This window comes from Alnus glutinosa, chromosome 3 (genome assembly GCF_958979055.1).
Source record: "Alnus glutinosa chromosome 3, dhAlnGlut1.1, whole genome shotgun sequence".
NCBI classification, from domain to species: domain Eukaryota; kingdom Viridiplantae; phylum Streptophyta; class Magnoliopsida; order Fagales; family Betulaceae; genus Alnus; species Alnus glutinosa.
The window spans coordinates 7102236-7123614 of record NC_084888.1 but is presented as its reverse complement, the minus strand read 5'-3'; the positions used below and the strand labels follow the sequence as shown (position 1 = coordinate 7123614).

General features: G+C 36.4%; 4 protein-coding genes across 4 annotated transcripts; 2 read left to right on the top strand and 2 right to left on the bottom strand.

Annotated features, from left to right (window-relative positions):
• Positions 1-1635: 1635 nt before the first annotated feature.
• Positions 1636-4465, top strand: LOC133863494 (protein CURVATURE THYLAKOID 1A, chloroplastic). Its single transcript, XM_062299448.1, has 5 exons — positions 1636-1902; positions 3030-3130; positions 3306-3413; positions 3623-3694; positions 4209-4465. The coding sequence occupies exons 1-5, from the start codon at positions 1755-1757 to the stop codon at positions 4272-4274; spliced, it is 495 nt and encodes a 164-aa protein (XP_062155432.1). The 5' UTR covers positions 1636-1754; the 3' UTR covers positions 4275-4465.
• Positions 4466-5042: 577 nt separating this feature from the next.
• On the top strand, positions 5043-9068 carry LOC133863493 (uncharacterized). The gene is made up of 2 exons (XM_062299447.1): positions 5043-5898; positions 8801-9068. Exon 1 carries the CDS (start codon positions 5135-5137, stop codon positions 5885-5887), a length of 753 nt encoding a protein of 250 aa, XP_062155431.1. The 5' UTR covers positions 5043-5134; the 3' UTR covers positions 5888-5898; positions 8801-9068.
• A 597-nt stretch (positions 9069-9665) lies between these two features.
• Positions 9666-10508, bottom strand: LOC133864151 (eukaryotic translation initiation factor 1A-like). The gene has a single exon (XM_062300400.1). It carries the CDS (start codon positions 10292-10294, stop codon positions 9857-9859), a length of 438 nt encoding a protein of 145 aa, XP_062156384.1. The 5' UTR covers positions 10295-10508; the 3' UTR covers positions 9666-9856.
• Positions 10509-11411: 903 nt separating this feature from the next.
• Positions 11412-17749, bottom strand: LOC133863491 (BTB/POZ domain-containing protein POB1-like). The gene is made up of 6 exons (XM_062299444.1): positions 17357-17749; positions 14033-14158; positions 13612-13733; positions 13457-13520; positions 13061-13340; positions 11412-12589 (listed from the first exon to the last, which is right to left on the bottom strand). The coding sequence occupies exons 1-6, from the start codon at positions 17610-17612 to the stop codon at positions 11776-11778; spliced, it is 1662 nt and encodes a 553-aa protein (XP_062155428.1). The 5' UTR covers positions 17613-17749; the 3' UTR covers positions 11412-11775.
• Between the last annotated feature and the right edge of the window lie 3630 nt (positions 17750-21379).

The window sequence follows — 21379 nt, the reverse complement described above, 5'->3', positions numbered from 1 at the left end:
ATCAACAGTCGGGTAGTATGTCATTATCTGGCCGGCTTTCATAGACGTCATGGCGTTGTACTGGGTCAAGTTAGCATTATTAGTTTACTAGGGATAGAACCTCGGACCCAGATAAAAGTTTTAGGCCAAGATCATTTTGTTGGTCCAGTGGAGTAAAACCCACAACACTGTCCTGCCCAGTATGGGCTGAAAAGCTCCAACTCGAAGCTGAACTTAGCTTTAAAAAAAAAAAATGCCCTTATTCCATATCAATTTAGCATGGCTCGTGTTGGGACAAAGATTTATGTCAAACTCGCATTTTTATAGATTAATTTGGAAGAACTTCTTTTAACTAAGTTCTTCCAATTTATTGAATTTAGCTCGGAGGAGAACTCTTTCCCTCTTGCAGCAGGTAGCTTAATAAGCTTTAAATACGGTTGTACACCGACTCTATTAGAGTTGAAAACAACTCTTTCGAATTCAGCTACCTTAAAGTTAAAAAAAAGGGAAAGGAAAATCATTAACTCTACCTTCGATGGAGGAGATTTTAGGTTTGACTCCGTCTTCGAAATGTTTGATTCCGGCCCAAAAGGAAACCACCTCTCATATCAGTTTATTTCTTCTTTTGTTTCCTTGCCACACCATTAAAGCTTTGCATTTTTGGTGATACAACTTGTTAGCCACCGGATAAATTTCTGTTAACAAATTGTGTTTAATCTGATGCCTTTTGATCTTTATTTTATCATATTGAGTTGTTATGCACTTGGTTATTGTTATTTTATTTAATTAGTATTGTTTTATATATTAATTTGCTAAAATCACAATATAGTCATAAATATTATCAAAATTAGGCTTCATAACAAAATTGATGATAAGTTTCAGATTGATTCTTTGTTGTTATATATAGAAAGAAAAATTGCTGCAAAATTTTGAACAAATTCAATCATGAACGATTTTTGGGATCTAAAAGAACGCCGGATTCTATTTTGAAAGATAATTGAGTTGAAAATTGAAATATATCTAGAAACAATTATTTTGTGTCTTTTCTTTTATTTATATATTTTTAACATAGAATAAACTCTAGTTTATTTTTATATATTAATTTAACCAGATGACAAGTTTTCTGTTAAAAGCTGGATGAATTATATGATTAAAAAATGTATGTAGTACAAGGTCAAAACTCAAATTTTTAGTTATCAAAATTAGAAATTTAGGTTTTTACGCAAAACTTAATAATTTTTGGGACAATCTCCCAAATATTTAATTATATCTAGTCATATGTGACATGGCAATTAATTAACCTTTAATTTTAATTTTATTTTTTAATGTATGGCTTTTATCTACTTAAAAATAAGGTAAAACTGTAAGCTTTAAACCGGAGGGAAGCCACTCCTTTTTGAGCGCCAGTGGCCCAGTAACAGTGGAGAGGAATGTGAACAGGTACAGACCAACAGCCAACCGAAAAAAAGAGAAATAAAACAGAAAAGGAAAAGAAGAAGAAGAAGAAAAGAGAGAGAGAGAGGAACCACAAGCGTGGATATCAGATAGGGAAGCAGCCAATCAGAAACCAGTGTTTCTCCACGTGTCGCATTCGGGAATCAGGATCCGAAACTATCACCAAGGATAACCAAACGAATACCGAACATAAAAAAGATTAAAAAAACAAGAAAAAAAAACCTCGAGCAACAAAGACCCAGCAATCAAAGTCAGCACCGCACTGTCAAATAACCCAACATTTGAGATAAACATATCGTTTGGCTGTCCAATCATCATCCATGGCAGCAGCGGCGGCATATGCGACGCCCTATCCCAGCACGGCCGTCTTAGTCCCACGCCTCCCCACCGCTCGCTTCTCTGCCTTGCCTTTCCTTCCACCTCGCTTGTCTTCCACATCTTTTCGAGCTTCTACTGCTAAGCTTTCAGGTATTTCTTTCTTATTTTCTTTGAGGCATTTGGTCGAGCATATACCTAGAATTCAATGACTGAAGTGATTATTATTATTATTATTATTATTTTGTATATTTAATATGTGTGATATGGGTTTTTTCATGTGTCACTCAAGGTAAATTATGAGCTAACTGGGTGTGATAAGTGATAACAATTAGTTGGCTCTGCTGAAGTTCTTCTAAAAATTTTGGGAAGCAAAATAATGTGGAAAGGATTTGAAAGAAATATGGAAGTTTGTTTTGCATTTCATGAACAAAAAGTAGTGCAAGTCATATAAGCTATGGAGAACTATATATTGACTCATGAAGCACTTTACAGTTTTTTTAACTTCATGATTTGCTACTTGGAAGTAGCCTGGTGGTTTGTGTAGATATATATGTGTTTTTACTTTACTGATAGCCAAAATGTTTGTTGAAGTTAGTTGTTTGAAGGAAATGTGGTGGGATCATTTATTGATGCAATACGCATCAGCGAGTTACGATAAGGAACAGAGCTAAAACACCAATTCAAGTTAACATACTTCTAATTGCAAAGGATAATGGAACCTAATGTTCAGACTGAGGCCAACCTACTTAGTTTCTGGTACATTGATAGTAGGTGATGAGGGATTGGAACCTAAGTGCCCGAGTTGTAAATTGTAATCAAAGGTGGGGAGGTGGGGAATTGAATGAGAGCATTGAAATTCTAAATGTGTCTTTTATGACTTACTCCACCTTTGGAGCGTGGGTACGAAATTATGTGCAATACATGTGCAGCCAGTGCAGCCAAACAATGTTGTTGATGTGTTTTAGAGGGTGACTTTGCATATGGGTCAAAACTGATTTTTGCTGCACCAGCTAGTAATAGCGATGTTGCTTTTGCCCTTGTCATGTCTAGCTTTTAAACAAGAGTAATGGGTATTTTTTCTTTTCTTTTTTCTGTAACTGTTTCTCACTATTTATTGGTTTGTGATTAAGCTGAGTTTTCATTTCTCTAGTTGTTTCTATTTGTAAAGCTTCTTGAAAGTGCACTTATCAAATGATGACAAGAAGGAAAAAAAGAAAAAGAAAAAAAGATCCATTGAAAATGCCTAAATGTATACTGAAGTTTCTTGTTTCAAACAGAAACCCGCAGGTCTTCTCTGCTTCATATCAGAGCCTCATCTTCAGAAGAGACATCCACTTCTATTGACACTAGTGAGCTTTTTTCAGACTTGAAGGAGAAGGTGAGAAGGAAAGCTTGCTTAATAATATTGAAGAAATTTTACCATTTTTCTCCAGCTTGTGTCTTTTAAATTTCCTGACTTTTGTTCTGACCCTTTGCCGCTTACGAATAGTACTTTTTTGATTGAGTAAAAAATTCTGTGGTTTTCAATGGTTTCCTTCTTTTGTAATAATTAGTGGGATGCAGTTGAAAACAAGTCCACAGTACTTCTCTATGGAGGTGGGGCAGTAGTTGCTGTTTGGCTTTCTTCAATTCTAGTTGGTGCTGTCAACTCAGTCCCTTTGGTAGGTGATTTCTTTTAAAATAAAACATGCTTCTATCTAGTTAAAGTGGATTATATCAAGGAATGTATGCTATTCAGGTCCTTAGTTGGCTGATTAATTTTCTGCAAATAAGAAATGCTTTTACTTTCTCTCTCTCTCTCTCCCAAAATTTTCTTTCTCCTTTTAAATCTTTATTCAAGAAACCTGACATGATTTTCTCCTTTTACCAGCTTCCAAAGATTCTGGAGTTGGTAGGGCTAGGATATACAGGATGGTTTGTCTACCGTTATCTTCTCTTCAAGGTAAATCTGCGACACTACTATTTTTTTTCTTGCTTTAAAATTATAATTACAATATTTTATGAGTACGGATTGTTCTTGTATAGAATTGGGTCTCAGGGAAATTAGATAGTTTTTGTTGCATTTCATTTTCTCATTCCATCTGCAACCCCCAAATTAATTTGGTGGCCCATTTTCTATCGCTCATAATTTGTTTTCCCTTTGAAAATTAGATTTTTAGTCTTTTTATTGTTAGTTTGGAAAGCTTTGGAATTTCCTTCGCCACCCCCAAATTGGTGTGAATTAGATCTCATTGTTAAGTCTTAACTTCTAATTCTCTGAAAAGGGGGAAAAAAAAATCCAGTGACTGTCAAACCTGACAGAGGGACAGATGTTTGCAACCTCATTATCTTCACATCTTATGTATTCCATATCTAAGATAAGCCAGTGATTATCATGATCTTGGTGGACCACATGTATTTTTCATTTGCAAATAAATCACCTCTTGCTAACGAATGATATGGTTCCTTTTCTTCAGTCAAGCAGAAAAGAACTAGCTACAGATATTGAAGCATTGAAGAAGAAGATTGCTGGAACTGAATAAGTTCATATGATTTGGCGTCAAGTGTAGCTTTATATATTCGTCTGCAATCATCATGTTGTCTTGGTTCTCTGTATTTCCTGTATAAGAGGCATTTGTATCCTGTGATGTAGAATAGGTTTTGAATCAATTGTCATTACTCTTGTATTTTCTCATTTGGTTCTTCAAGTAAGACTTGGGCGGCTTTCTGTTTACACCTCTAAATCGATGCAGTTATTAATTATACTCCTGTGATTGTGATTATGAAGCAGCTCTTATAAGCTCTTGTTGCTCCATGCATATGGTCTAAATCTGGGGCTGATAAGCCCTACGTGGATTCTACATTTTGTTGGTGGTTTGAAGTTCCATTTGAAGACGCGGACCAACATAACCTTTTGAATGTGATATAACACCTGTGATACATAGGAAAAATAAGGTGGAATTATCAATTATGTCTGATTGCAGCAGCGAAAAAATGTATGATCTTTTGTCTGAAGGCCTAAGAAGGACCTTTCATGACAATAAAATGAGGAAGCATTCAAGCTGTTAAGCTTCAGAGGATTCTATTTAGAATCCATGGTCATAAGATCAATGATTCTTAACATGAAACCTCTGGTGGTGATGAAAGGAAAACGCTCTGTAACTGAGAAGACAAATGCTTCCATGGCTAAAAGAACTGATATAAAAGCTAGAAAGTAAAATACTCAATGGGAGTGTTTTTTATTTGAGGGAACAAACAAAAGGCCTGAACACTTTGTAATTTGTCGTCCTTATAATTTAAAACGACACAACAAAACGGGTCGTTTTTATCTAAAACCCATTGAAGCCCTTGAAGCCCCAAAACCCTCCCTCGTCCGGGTTCAGCGGCATTTGTCGTCCAGAAAATGCTCCTCCGAATCGCAAAGCTAAAGCCCCTGGCGTCGTCGGTGGAGTCCTCCTGGAGCCACCAATTCCTCCAGCAACGGCCGGTTAGCGGAACCGCCAAGGGCAAGGCCAAAATCAAAGCAGGCCAAACCATAAAGCGGTCCAAAATGAACACCAAAAAAGGCCAGCCTGAATCCAAGAGCAGCGGAGTGGGAGCCAAAAAACCGTTCGAGCGAGAAGACAGGCTCGAGAATCTGTGCCTAAATGCTCCCACGCCCGTCCGATACCTGACCCCTAGAGAAAGAGCACGCGAAGCCAAGAGAGAGAAGCTCGGCCTCCTCAGCAAAGACCGGCAGCGAGAGCTGGAGATGATGAAGAAGAAGGACTACAAGGAGAAGATGGGACTCTCGGAGGAGCCGGTGATTATTGGGACCCCGGGCTTGGATCTGATATCTCTGGGACTCGTCGACGCCGACAAGATCCCCAAGTACGAGCTCACGGTGGAGGATGGGCGCCGATTGGCGAAGGAGCACAGTAGGGTTCTGATGCGGCGGCACCGTGCAAGGCAGGCCGCGGAGTCGACGTTCTTGAGGCTGAAGAAGGAGGCCATCGAGGCGCTGCCGGAGGATTTGAGAGCGGCGGCTTTGGTGCCGGATTTGACTCCTTTCCCAGCGAACCGGTTCATGGCGACTTTGACTCCGCCGATTGAGGGTTACATTGATAAGGTCAAGGAAGCGGCGAAGAAGAGCAGTGGGAGGGAGAAGCTCAGATGATCCAAGCAGAGGTTAAAGTTTGTGTTTTTTATCTTTTGAGTGCTTAATTTGTTTGTGTTCCTGCTGAATTTGGTCATGGGTAGTGGTATAGAAATTGGGTATAGCTGAATTCAACGATTGCCTATTCTTTAGTGGAAATTGGCCATTGATATGCACCAGTGTGATTCACCTGCTTAACTTAGCCTCTAAGGGGCGCCTTACGCTTTCAATAAATCTATTTACTTATCAAAAAAAACGTAGCCTCTAAAGAAATCTGTCTTTTTAAATGATATATGAATTTTTATTCATCGAGTGCTTTCTCTTATGAACTAACTACTTGGCTATGCGATTTCCGAGCTTTGGATTAGCAAATATAGGGATCACTCTTCCTATTTAGATTAGAAGGTTGGGAATTGTGAATATCATAGCTTTGGTGCTTCTCTTAACTCTGTAGGGTTTTACATAATACCAGCAGGTTTGTACAGTCTGACTTGTTATGAATTTCTATATAGAGTGAACAATGCCACTGAATGACTGAAATGTCAGAAAAGGCATAGGATCTTCTCCCCATTGCTGCTCTGCAAGACCTTGTAGAGAATCGTAAGAGCATTCACAGTAGGTTATGTAAAACCCACTTTTTGCTAGAATAGATAGCAAAAGCATGAAAACGCTCCTCCAACAGATTATCCAAAGCAATGCTAGAATACGTTTTCACTGGATTTGTGAACAGTGTCACGCCTCATGTGGTGTGACACTGTTCACAAACGTATTGTTATTTTATTAATTTTTCTCTTCTTCTCTCTTATTCGATCTCTCACTCTCTCGAAACTTCCGGCTTTCCCTTCTCTGCCTTTCTCCTGCCTTTTCTCTCTTCTCTCGCAGACTTTCCCAAACAAACCTCCTCCCTACCTATCCACCTTCCTCTTCTCCCTAGTTGGCAGAACCAGTTTCCATTTTTGAAGGAGAAGGGGGAACAGAGAGAGAGAGAGACGGAAGTTGAGAGAGATGGAGAAGTCGAGATAAGAGAGAGGGCGAAACCGAAACAGAGAGAGGAGAGATTCTGATTGGAGGGAGAGGAAGATTGGATCCATGGTCGCTGGTGAGACCTGGAGCTGATTTCCAGTGGGTATCGTCCGGCAGTGTGTTTGATAGTGAAACTGCGGTTTGACTCTTCGAAGTTTACTGAAACTGCTTGCCATATGCTGCTATGATAGTGCATCTATTAATCCATCACATTGCTATTCTTTTCCAACTCGTGATCTGATTTCTTGAGTGGAACAATATTTATCATGAGACAAATATATGATGATCAGCCTGGGAAATCTCTTTAGAAATTTATTTACGTTGAATCGTTCAGTGAACCTACATGCCATCGGCCGTGTAGAGGCTGACTTCTGGTGGACTAGAAGATGATTCCGGCAGCCCAGAAGCAGAGGTGGGGCGGTTCCCAGCATTGAAGGACGCCAAGCTCCTTATTGTTGAACCAGCAAGGAATGTGAGCGAAGCTGAACGAGTGGAAGTCTGTCTCCCTTCTCCACATGAAACCCAAGGTGACGACGACGATAACACTGTCAGCAAGCCATTCTTCAATTCTCTCTTTCTGTTTGTTTGGAGATGAGATCGCCTTATTGAGTACCCGTACAACCCGGTTGAGTTTCTGCAATATGAAGAGTCTGGAAAACTCAAGAAGAACTGAAATGAAAAAGTGAAAAGTCAGAATTTTCTAGTAGAGGTCACATGTCAATAAAAAAGAATAAAGAAAGAATATAGAGATAAGAATAGATATTTGGATGTATGGTGTCTTTTAAAACTAATTAACTAAACTAGATAAAGTGGGTTTTAGTTAGCTATTTTAGATTGAAATTTACACGATTCGCTGTGAATGCTCCAAGGGATTCAAGCTTATGCTGAAGCAAAAATGTTTGAAATGACTAGTCGGATTTACACAGTCAGTGACTAGACGTTAGATCATGCTCCAAGAGTGGGTGACTTGTTGATTGCTATCGAGTGAGATTTTTAAGAATGTCTCTCTTCTCAGAATTGAATGTAAAGGATAGCTGAAGATAAACCATAATGGCCATGTTGGAATGTTTTGTTAAAATTGTCAGACCAGTGGGAGATTAAGTATGAAATATTCTCTTGTGAAAATTAACATTGACATCGAATGAGCTGCAAAATTCACATTGCCTTGACTTCATTTGTATATCAAAGAGAAGTTCGCTAGTAGAACCTTAGTTATAACGACAATGGAGCACGTCAGTAGTTATCTGTTCTGTACCATAATATATTTTTGTATAGTATCCAAATAATTTAGTGATCAGTTAGGGATAATTTCAGCTGAGGGCAGACTCATGATGTGATTACTAGTTAGTTTTTTGTAATACAATTGCCTTTGTTTCTGGTGACATGTTGTAAGAAAAAGGTTTTTGTTTCTTTTTTTGGAGCCTCATTTGTGTATTTTCTAAACAGTTCTTGTGGTTTAGTTGTTGATATGCTGTTCAACTGAGATGGTCCCATGTTAGTTGAAAAGCAAAAAGTTTCGTGTAATTGTGATTCTGTGGTATTTAAGAATATTCAAGAGTCTTGCTCTTGACAGAATGAATACCCGTGTCATCGGGCATGTCATGTTGCCTGTAAAACTATTCCCTTTTACCAAAGAAAAACAGAAAAAGAATATTTATGTGAGAATGCATGCATATATTTTATTGAGTAATGCTATATGTAAGACTCCTATCCCCCAAGTGTTACATGACTTTTAAAATCATCATTGAATATAGGATGAAACAATATTGAATTTTGATCGAATGGTAATTATAAAAGTCAAGTCACGTTTGGGGAGTAGGAGTCTTACATATATCGTTACTCTATTTTATTTGGCGTATCATAATCTTAAGTCATTTGGTATGGTTTTATATGCTATCCTTTATCCGGCAGATGGAGCTATGTTTGCAAGCCTGAAAAACTTGAGTCGTTTCACAATTGGGAACTACCACTCATAAAGCTGTGTTTATGGATTCGGGCGGCAGCAAAGCACCGGTGAACAGATGCAATAATCTTGATGAATTTAGGATTACATCTTTGGTAATGAGAACTTGTTTGTTTGTCTTGCTTTTGGCAGTCAATTCTTTTGTATGGTTTTTGGTAGTGATTATCTTGTTTAACTGAGATATTTTTACTAAATCCATCATGCATGTTAACTCAATCCAGCAGCATTAGTGAAAAGTGGTACCTTCGTAAACTAGATGTCTATGGTTTTTAATGTTCTTGTAACTGCTGTAATTGCAGACATTTTTGTTAAACCATTCTCCTTCCCGCTTTGGTTTTATGTTTTTCAAAGCGAAAACTTAACCAAACAACTTAAAACACAATTCTTGCAAAATATTCAAAAATGTTTTATCTTTGTCACCTAAGAACATTTTTTTTCAAACAAAAAGCATTAACAAATGCAGCTTATACTTTTGCTGAGCATATTATAAGTCACAGGTCCTCTGGAAGGTGTTGCGCTCTGCTAATCCCCTTTGTAAATGGCCACTAATCCAACTACACTGGCACATTATTTCTAGGTCTTTAAACTTAGCCTTTTCGCATATGGTTTCGAGACGTGAGTTTCATCGGTTGTAATTAGGGTTGGTAATTTTTAACTAGACCTACGAACTTGACATGAAATTGGCTGGATGTGATTGAGGGTTTGAGTTGATTCATATAATTTTATATTTGTGTCTAACACAACTCGAACTCAATATCCAACGTGCGAATAAAATCACTGCCCCTAATTGCATTGTAAAATAAGAAAGCAGAATTCCAAAATAATTGTATTTTATACATATTGTTCTCAAAACTCAATACAATTATTTGCATCATAAACCAAAACAACGAATTAAGACCCTTCTAAAGAGAAACTGTTAAAATATATCGAACGCAAGCCGCTCAATATTAATAGAAAACAGAAAATCAAAGCAAAAAACCAGACCCCATCTATCTTTGTTTCTCTTAAATCTTGTCAATATCCTCGTCCTCAAACACAACATAATTACTCCCAACTCCTTCATCCTCCTCGACCAACCCAGCAGCAATCCCCTCGTTCAACCTGGTGGTCTCCGGCAACTCCCCGTAGGCCTTCAAGAGCCTGGCCTCGTCGGGCATGTACTTGAGGATGACGTCGGCCTTGTCGTCCTGGTAGTCCCTGAGGCCAACGAGTACAATGTCCCCTGCGGCGATCCACACCTTCTTGTGCATCTTGCCGCGGATGTGGCAGAGCCGCTTGGTGCCGTCGACGCACGTGGCCTCGCACCGACCGTTCCCCAGCATTCGGCTCACCTGGGCGTACTCTTGCCCGTCTTCTTTGAACAACAGCTCGCGTTTCTCGTCGTCCGCCTCGTTCTTTCCTCGCTTCCGGTTCTTCCCTCCCTTTCCCTTGTTCTTCGGCATCTTGCTTTTTGTCTAACCTCGATCGATCACTCTCCGCCAACCCTTGGAATTTGGATTGCTTGCTTGCTTTGTGAAAAACCGTTTATGGATCAACGGATTCTCGCTGTGTGTGTGACTGTGAGAGAGCTATCTATTTTTATATATATATATATATATATGATTCGCTTTGTTCTAGCGTCGGTGCTAAGCAGAGCTTTCGTGTGCGGAACTGGATTATGCTGCGTGGAGTTGCGGTTGGCTACGATGCTTTTATTTATTTCTTTTTCGTTTCCTGTACTAATTAGAAATTTGGAAGTTCACTTGCGGGATGGAATCCTACTCCTTTTCAGACTATGACTCTTTATTCTTTTTCTTTTGTAAATTTCTTTAACTTAAAAGGGGATTAGTTTTTGCCTACAAATAAAAACACATGTTAATAAGCTTTATTTTATTTATATACACAGCTTATCTAAAGAATCATGAGCCTTTGGGTCAGTACCGACCTAAGGAGAAGACTACTTAGTCAACCATAGGCCCGGGACAAGTATGTTCCAAGAACTCGGGTATCATTCATTCCAAGAAATCCGAAAAATCACTCTACTCCAAGTTAAATTGAAGTAGGAGTCATAATTCGAGTCCAAATCTAATCCAATTAGATCTTGTGTCTTCTAAGAGATCAGAATCCAAGTAGAACTCTGACAGCACTCTTAAATCAAGAAGAAACAGAAAACCTAATTCAAGTTGACCTATAACTCTTTGCCTATAAATAGACCCATACCCAAGTATAAATTCAGATTAAATTCATGTATATTGAGCATAATTTTCTCTTTTAGTTGTTTTGCAGGTAGTTTGAAATTTCATTAGAAGTCGGAGCATTATATTTTTCTTCTTCAATACTAACAAGGAAGAATCATCGGCAACCTAACCGAAACACGGTAACGACTCTGTTTTTCAATGTGTTTTGGGCAGTGTTTTTTGCATTTTGTTTGAAAAGCCCTTATTCTCCTTCATCAAATGAAATCCATCATTCTTCTATCAACTGTATTGAAATGAAATCCATCATTCTTCTATCAACTGTATTGACTATGTACCTCAACAATCGACAATCAACAATCAAGAAACAACATGGATGGACGAATACACGATGCAATGATCCGATGATATATTGCTAAATGAAGCTAACTGTTGGAGCACCAGAAAGATTTCATGAGCTCAACCAACATACAAAGTGGTAATTTCAATGAAACTATCACGCTATCTCATACAGTTGTACAACAAAAACTAGCCAAACCCATTTACATTTTCCCCTGTTCCTTGTGAACGAACACAACTAGGCCCAGTACAAGAAATATTTGAAAGCATCACTCAACCTGCTACCGAAAAGTATATCTAAGTGCATAACAGTGGTTATTACAAGTTTTGTCTTCATAAAGTTAGGGCCACCAACTAAATTAGGGGCAAAATCAGCTAAAGCTTTGAGAAACGGGATGGGGGGAGATGAGTCAGTGCCTGATGGTAAGCTCAGCTCTAAGATGGAGGACGCCATTTATGAAGTAGAGACTATCCTCAGCCATGAAGGAAGTCCATGGTATGGCAAATAAGTTTCGGTACCCAACTGCCTTGCCCCCAGTGAATGTGTAGTTGCCTTTGTATTTGCTAACAAACTCCTCTGTTGGCTTCGATCTTGCTGCAAATTCATAGTCTACCGCAAAAGTCACTGACCCCTTTTCCTGCATCCCTAGAAACAGCCCAAAACAGTGGAAAGAGCTCTGCTGATCCATGTTGCAGTGGGCTGACAGGAAGAACCCCTGCCCACCCAAATGGAATGCCTGAGAATACACTCGTCCAGAAGGGAACAAAGTTGCACACTCCTCCCGCTTTAGGTCCAGGAATACCACGCACTGCTGACGTGGAAGTTCAAATTCTACCACCTTTACAGGGCGATACTTGTACGCCCGCTCTACAGTGTGACGATTCGAAGTGGCAGCCTCTTCTGAAGCTAGAATCCGTTGGCGGTGTGGGGCCTCAGCCTTAAAAAATAGGGCCTCTAACACAAGCTTGGATGCAACCTCGTGATCAAAGTCATTACAGATTAAGATCTTCCTAAGCTTCCGGGGGGTCAAGTAAGGGAAGCGAATGAAGCGTGAAAGACGCATACCCAGGACTTCTCGCCGCTCCTCCAGTTTTGGATACTGAGCCCTAGCCCACTTCAACACAAAGTCATATACAGCATCCTCTGATGGAACCTGGAGATCATCACTGGACAATATTGCCTCCATTCCAGCAAGGGGCAAAGCCATCACCTCTTCTTGGAACCTGGTCAAAGGTACCCATACATGAGCTCTACCTCCCAGAAGGCAAATCGCAGACGAAGAAAACGACAACAGGAACAATAATAGCAAATGCAGTAATTAATAAAGAATTAGCAAGAAATTGCTTTGAGAACAATTGTGCTTTGCTAATGATGGTGTTACTTGCACCATGCTGATGGTTGTGCTTATAAACTTTGCTATAATGCCATATAAACCGCTTTTCATGTTAGATGGACAACTGATGAGAAGAATGTTTAAAACCTCCTTGACAGGTATCGCTAACATGACTCTTCCTTTGAAAAGCCAGTCCAACAATCCACCATAATCATAATTCATATGATTCAATTTTGAATAAAGAAGGTTAAGCAGAAAAGACCATGTAAGTTGTGGTCTAGTTTAATTCTTCATGTTAAACCCCAACCCCCCCCACCCACATACACACACCAAGGAAGGGCAGTTAATGTTCAGAACTTACTTGGTCATGTCCTTATAGCGGGCAGCAAGATACTGCTTTGCAGTGTCTGTCAAAGGCTGGACTGCCTCACCCATTAAAACACTAGAAGGAAGCTCCAGGTAAAGCAAAGCAGACTCGGGCGTCATGGGCATATTCCGCAATAGTCGACTGCAGTACCTCATGCAAGAAGCAACCTCAAATTTGTCGGCAGCCATAAGAACATCCAGCAAAGCGGGTGCTGTAGTTACGGATAAGGTATTACTGTACATAAAATTCAGGAGCTCCATGAGAGCAGCTTCCTCTGTACCACGGGAAAAGTACATGAATTTTAAGTTGAACTTGCCAAGGAAAAAACCAATATAAAGGATTATAGGAGGGAAAAAAAAATAAAAATAAAGTTTTGATATTTGTTTATACCAGAGGCATTGATCCGAAGGGTTACATGTCGCTGCTCCGACTCCCTCATCCCATTTGAGAATAACTACAATAAAACCAAAAAAATAAAAAGACCATCTGGAGACTATCTTCAGTAAACTATGTAAAACCACCTTACGGTAATATGTCACTTATACCTTATAGAAGAATGGGCTTTTGGCAGCCAAAATAGGAGAGCTGATATGTAATGTTTTAACTCTTACAACCGTAGAAAAATCCATACTCCAGCTTGAATCATTGCTATTTCCAGCTTCATCACCTACCAGGAACAATAAGCATGTTTAAAATACATACACAAGTTAAACAGTCTTAAAAGAACAATTTTCTTTAGCTGCTAGAAGAACAAGAACATTTTATACATGTCTAAGTTCTTTGCCTCTCCCTTTTAGGTTATTTTTTGGATGTTATTGTACTCCCTGAAGTTCTAAGTAGATAGGTATCACTAATTTTGAAAGACTGATCAAGCAATTTTTTCTTTTGACAAAATCAGATCAAACATATTCTTATTCTAGAAAACAAGATTAAAAGGGAACAATACTATCTAAGATTGCTTCATACCTGAGGGTGATTCTTCACTCATTGCAACTACTTCCTCATCAGGGTTTTCACAGACTACACAATCATCCATATCAGGCTGGTTACAGTTCAAAATTTGCTCCTCCGGGCATGCAGTGAGATCTAGAACTGAAAACAAAAGGTAAACATTAATTAACATGGCTAGGGCAAGACAGCACGCCATATCCACAAACATAGACCTTAATTCTAATGCAATAAACCATTTATAAACGAAAGGATAATCATGCATGCTAACAGACAATCCCACCAATTAATACATCACAATGCTTAACTACCAAAGATTAAAAGCTATTTATAAGCAGCATTTATTTTTTATTATTATTATTATTATAAGTAATCAAAATATCATTAAAAGTGTATGGCACCCCAAGTACACAGAAAGTATACAAGAGAAGCCATCTAACTATGAAGGACAAAAAGAACAAGAAAATCATGATAACTAATCACCAAAAGAGAAACAAAAACAACTGTCCAAAGATACAGTGTTGAAAAATAGACTTAAATCTCCTTCAAAGTCTTCTCACGGTCCTCAAAATTTCTATCATTCATTTCCTTCTATAGATAGTACAAAAGGCACAAATGCATCATCTTCCACACAACAACACTTCAAATATCCACCAACAAACATAAAAATCAACTACTCGTCTAGGCATGACCAAAGACGACCCCAATTGACTGAAGAAACATTCTAAATGGCGCAAACAACCTCATAGTGAAGCAGAAAATGGTCTACAGTCTCCTCATTCCTTTTAAATAAACACCACCAATCAACCACAATGACATGTCGTAAAAACTTTCCTAGTAGCCTTACCAAATTTTACTAGCCAAAATAGCTAAAAACTATTTTTCTCTATTCTAATGAGCCACTTTTTTAATGCACCCCCAACAACATCATCATTTTAACTATTCGCTATCACTATTCCATTTAAATTATATTTTTTCAGATTTCTTTATTCTTTCTCTATTTAATCTTTTTTGAATGTTTGTCTTTTCCTAACGGTCATATTTTTGAATATTTGTCTTATTTTAATGGTCATATTTTTAAAAATTTGTATTATATTATATTATACTTTACTATATTTAAAATTGCAAATACCGATAATTATAATTATTTTTTAATTATGTTTAGATAGTTTAGAGAACCCGAGACAAAATTGAAAAACGTTTGATAAAATTTGAGTAGAATTTGAATTTAAAAAACCTACCCAAACATGTTTTTAAAAAATAATCAAAAATAAAATGCTACCAAACATGCCCCTTCAATTCTACAAAACTTGTTGGAATATGTGAACAATAAATTTGTACGGCACTGGATGTCTAAAGTGTGGAAATATTGTAGTTTAAGAGAAAAAAAAATTACACTTTTAGCCTAAAACATTGCAGAAAGAAACAGAGTTGTACGTGAGAAAGAAAGAAAAGAAAAGAAAAGGAAAAAAAAAGAAGAGAAAAGAACCAAATTTAGAGAAATGACCAAAGAACCAACTCATTATTGTTGGTGAGTACTGTTCACTAACCAAATTTTTTTTTTTTTGTTATAGTAGTGAGTCTGTTGGGAGTGGTTTTTATGTGTTTTCACCAAATTGTCTCACCAAAATAGCTAAAAGGCTGCTAGGAATGCTCTAAAGATCTTTTCTAGGGCCGCCGACCAACTAAAAAATGCCACCCTCAACGAAACCTTAGTTTGCCAAATACTTTTCCAAGGAAAAGGGTCACAATCATGACAACCCAATACACTGTAGAAAGATTTAACACCAAACAAACCCTTTTAGGAAGGGACCCACCACAGCTTGTCCTCCCATTCCCGTCTCACTCTTGCTAAATACAGCACCCTGAAAATGAAGGCAAAGACTTTCACCTCCCAATCATAAGCCTCTCCAGTAAAGCTCACGTTTCACTAAATGGCACTTACAGAAAATTCCACAAGAGTCGCAATAGAAGCATCATTTATGCTATTATTACAAAATTAAATAATCATGTGCCACTCTAGGATTTTGAAACCCACACACTACAATAAAATCTCACCACCAAGGCAATCAAATACTTTCCTGTCTATTTTCCCAACCAACTTGAGGAATGTCAAGAAACGACATGAGATGTCACCATACATTGGGAATGAGAATCAAAACTCTAGAAATGAATAAGACAACTTACCATCAGCATGTAGACTTTGCTTATCATATTTCCCAAATCAAATAAACACAATCAAATAATCCATTATTCAAGTTCAAGCAGAACCATTTTTTGTTTATAAGTTCTAGCACAACAATATCAAAATACATATGGCACTAAAACAAAAATGAAGCAACAACAATGACAAAGTGGATGATATGAAAAGAATATAATAGTAAAAAGCCATCTCTCCCATACGGCTCAGAAAGTGAGGCTCAAACGAGTCAACTTTATTATTTTCTCAGTTGTCCTGAAACAAATCTCTATATGTTTTTGTCATGGCTGCAAAACTCTGAACAGCTAGGCTTGGTAGTCGCTTTTACCCATTTACTCAAGTTTTGATTTCAATCAGTAAACTACGAGTGGTTGTGTTGAAAGTGATGGAAACGAAAATCATTAATTTTTCTTTGGTTTCGTATTATCTTTAGCGTTATAAGACTTCTAGGTCGGCCAGTTGACTTGAGTTTTTGTTCATCTCTACCCAAACACGGTTTTCATTTTCAAAAACCAAAACAGCATTACCTAAAAGATTTTTTAAAACCTCAATAGCTTTTCTTGTGCTCAAGTTTTTCGCAAAGCCAGATACCTAGCAAATCAAATGGAAAAATTGGTTTTATAACATTATCTAAGCTTTAAAACCATATATTACCTTCGTTTCTTTTATTTTCCTTGATTTTCTCGTAAAGAAAGCATAGGCCGAGAAAAGCAAATGAAAAATTTGAACTTCGTGACAACTAAGACTATTTTTTTTTTTTTTCGCATAAACGAAACAATAATCCTGGAAAATAGAACCAAAATCCTTTATAGCTTAGTAACAATGTCCAAATTTTCAATTATTTACCCCACTTCCTCAGAAACCAAACAGAACCCTAGAAAATCAAATGGAAATGAGATGAAAATCTTTAAGCTCACTAGCGTCTAGGACTTCAGTTTCTAATCTTTTCCTAACCCAACCAGATACATAGGAAATCAGCAACTTTGAAACCAAACACAGTTTCATAGAAGCAACTAAACTAAGTTTCCAATTTCCCCTCATAAAAACAAGGATAAAACTCAAAAACGCAGTTTTCCTCGAATATTCCCAAATTTTATCAGCAACCAAGCAGAACCACAGAAACAAAAACCATAATATCTTACCGTTTTCTTTCTTGATATCCTCTCGCCTCCGCTTCCGGTGCCGAGCCCAATCGGCAATACTGATGCACGCCTCCGAATCGGGCATGTTCTCGGGAGGGTCGCCCAGGATCTCGATCCGGAGCATCCGGTCCGAGAAGTTGCTGTCGTTGAAAGCGAAGGCGAAATCGGCGTCCGCAGCCGATACACCACTCGAGAAATCCGACTCCATCACCGTCCTCGGGTCGAACAGATCCGTACTCGTATTCAAAGTCCTCATTTCTCCAAAATCCCCCCCAACCCAGAAATCACGAAGACGGCGTGGGCTGGGCGTCTGAGGTGGCGAAATTCCAGCAACGCAGTTTAGAGTTCGCGTGATATGCTTGGTGGCTACGATTACCGCAATAAATATATAAGGAAAGAGGAAGGTCTATCTTATTAATTCCGATGGTTTTCAATTTGGTTCTTTTTTTCTTTTTCTTTTTTTGTTATTATTATTATTAGGGCCTAGGGGGTTGGTATATCTGATTCGGATCATGCGTCTGATTTTAATCCACACCGTTGGTCAATAGTCGTGGCCTTGATAGTTGGATGGGGTCAATTTTCTTTCCAATTTTATGATTTGGAATTTTTTTTTTTTTTTGTATTTGAAAGATTCTTGTAATTTTGTTAAGGGAAAAAGTAGATATACCTCTTCAAATTATCATTTAATTATTAAGGTCTTTCAAACTTTCAATTATATTAACATTTTTCTTCAAACTAATAAAAAATGCAATGTCTCCTTTAAGATCAACATAAGACCAACAAAAAGATAAAAATGATCGTAATTTTTTTTAATAAGCAAAAAAAAAAATAGAAAAAACAAACGATTTTTTTATTTTTTATTTTTTTGTATAATTTTTTGTTATTTTTTTCATATATATTTTTTTTTAAATTTAATAATTTTATGAATCGTATTTTTGTCATTAGGGGGAGTATGTATAGTTTTTGATAGTTTGAGGGGAGACATTGACACAATTGGTAGTTTGATAATTGAATGGTAATTTGAGGAGATATGTGTATTTTTTCCTTTTTTTTTTTTTTTTTTTAACGATAAAAATTACATTAATAAGGGGATTGGATTTTTTGGAATTTTTTTTGGAGGGACAGGATCGACTCTATTTACTAAAATTTTCTTCTTTTTAAAATAAAAAGATTGACAGATGATTCAAAATACAAATTACTTACAAAATATTTAACATTTTTCCAAACCAAACCACGTCAACAAACAAAATACACTTACTTTAATAAGGGAATTGGATTGATTAAAAAAAAAAAAAAGGAATTGGATTTTCTTAGAATATTTTTTGGTTGGGAGGGATCATAGTCTCGTAGTTTTGTTATTTACTTGAATAAGGGAATTGGAATTTCTAAAAACGTCAGTAAAGTTAAACAAGGAAAAAAAAAATGTTAAAAACTGAAATAAATGTGGCAGGATAAGGTAACTTTAAATAGTAAAACAAATAAGCTAAAGAAGAAAAGATAATTCTCTCAGTAACTATAGATGTCATTATTCAGTTTCAACTGAAGTGGATAATAATAGTCCGATTTATGTGGGGTTTTATTTTATATGTAAAATCTTAACCCAGGAAAAAAAAAATATTACTTTCTGTTTTTCTTTTCTTTTTTCTTTTTTTCATTTTTGTAAAAAAAATTAAACGTTTTTTTTTGTGGGATTAGATCATTTACAATTTCAAAGAAAGTTAAAGATTCTCAACTTGTGAATTCAAGCCTTTTTTTTTTTTTTTATATTGAATGACGTAAAAAATTAAACATCTTTTTGTGAGATTAGATCATTTACAATTTCAAAAAAAGTTAAGATTCTCAACTTGTGAATTCAAGCCTTTTTTATATCGAATGACGTGAAAAATGTTACATATTAAATATATGACATGTTATTGAGACCCAAAAAAAAAAAAAAACCTTTCAAAATACTTTTTTTTTTTTTTTCACTTTTGGAGATACGTTTCTTTTTTACTAAATAAAAAGACAATTTATTTTTTATATCGAATGACGTGAAAAATGCTACATATTAAAATTATGGCATGTTTTTAAGATAAAAAAAAAACATTTTAAAATGTTTTTTTTTTTTTTACTTTGGAGATACGCTTCTTTTTTACTAAATAAAAAGACAATTTTTTACTCAAAATTTTTATACAACATAAAGTGTAAGAACTTGATAAAAATGTATTCAATTTTCATTATTAACCTGTTATATTTTTAATATGTAATATTTTTTTTATAACATTCGATACATAAAATAACTTAAATTCACGTAATTTAAAAATTTTAATTTTTTTTTGAAATTGTAAATATCCTCAACCCTTTTTGTGGGGCGTACTGGTATTGCTATTGGCCTAAGGTCAACCGGGCTAGGCTGAAGTCACTGAAGTCGTGCTTGACCCAGCCTTTAAGGATATAACCCATATAGTTGCGCCCGTAGACGTACACGTTGGGGAACAACCTTGGACCCACCCGAACGAACAAAAAAAAAATGAAAAAGAAACTTCGTATTTTGGAGAAAAATGCTTTGGGTTTGTTTAATTTGGTTATTTAGATTATTAAAAAAAAAAATCATTTTTAAATATTCTTTATACTTTCTGAGAGCTCAAACCAAGAGAAAACATCAAGCATTAGCATCTGCTTTAATTAAATAGTTAAAATTGGTACTAGTTCCTGCATTTACTTTTTCAAGTGTAAACGTGAATCTAGGGTTTCTAGATAGATCACACGGTTTTGATTTTGACTTGGCATTGGATGAATAACGGATGGCATTCTTCTCAAAATAATTTTTTTTAAAAAAATATATAAATAATCCTTTTTAAGAAAAAAAAAAGCAAAACTCAAGACTGCATTGAGTTTTCCCATACGCTAGCCAATTTTAATTAGTTAATTAAGACTGGCTTAAACCCATACCAGTCCATCACAATCAGTGAATCATTGTCACAGCCACGCACATATATATATATATATATATATATATAAAATCGATTTAAAATAAATAAATATATTCTAAGAGTAGTAATTATTTTTTTTTTTTCATGTAATAATTATTCCCTTTATTTTCTTGTTAGTCGTTATTTCCAAATTAAGTAGTATAAGTCAATTTTAATCATATTAAATATGTCATATTATGTTTGCATTTCTATAAGAGTCATTTGATTGACGACTCCACTCTAATTTTCCTTAGTGACATTATAATAGTTTTTCTATTTAAAGGTTGCTCTGTAATGAATAAAGGAATAGAATAATTAATCAAAATGAGAAATGCTACATCTCTTTTTAGTGTTCTTAATTATGAACTCCTTCTGGATGACATAAATTTTATAAAAAAAATTATCTTAAAATATTACCTACGAAATGCATTTTTTTAAACAAAAAAAATTAAATCCACATAATTCAAAAAAACACCGATAAAACACTAAAAAAAAACTTTAGCATTTCTCAACAAAAAATCAGAACTTTTACCGATGAAGACAACCCATGAGAAGAAGCTTTCTTAATCCTCTTCCCCACACTTATCTAATTGTCCTGTTATTCTTTGTTAGGCGGATTTAATGTGGACTACATAAATTCATAATTAGGTTGCGGTACACCAAACATCCTCAACCACAATTACACCAAAATTTATATGAAACCGACATCATTCTACCACTAATTTGGATATATTGAAAATAAACACGTGGATTGGCGTGTGCCCCCACATGCTGATATGGAGGCGCGTAAGCCACATGTGCTAGATGCCGGGGGGACGGGGGAGGGACGGAGGGTTAATTGCATACTTCACGTGGATATGGAACTTCATTTCTTGGGCTGCGAGGCCCTCGAGTACATACAAAAGTATAGGCGCGTGCAATGCGCCAAAGCCCATAAATGAAATAGGGCAAGGGATACAGCCAAGACTCTGAACGGCATGAAAAGGAACGCGAATATAAAACAGCCAATGGAATTGCATCCCAACTTTTATTTCTATATATAAAAAGAAGGAAACTTAAAGGCACAATTTTT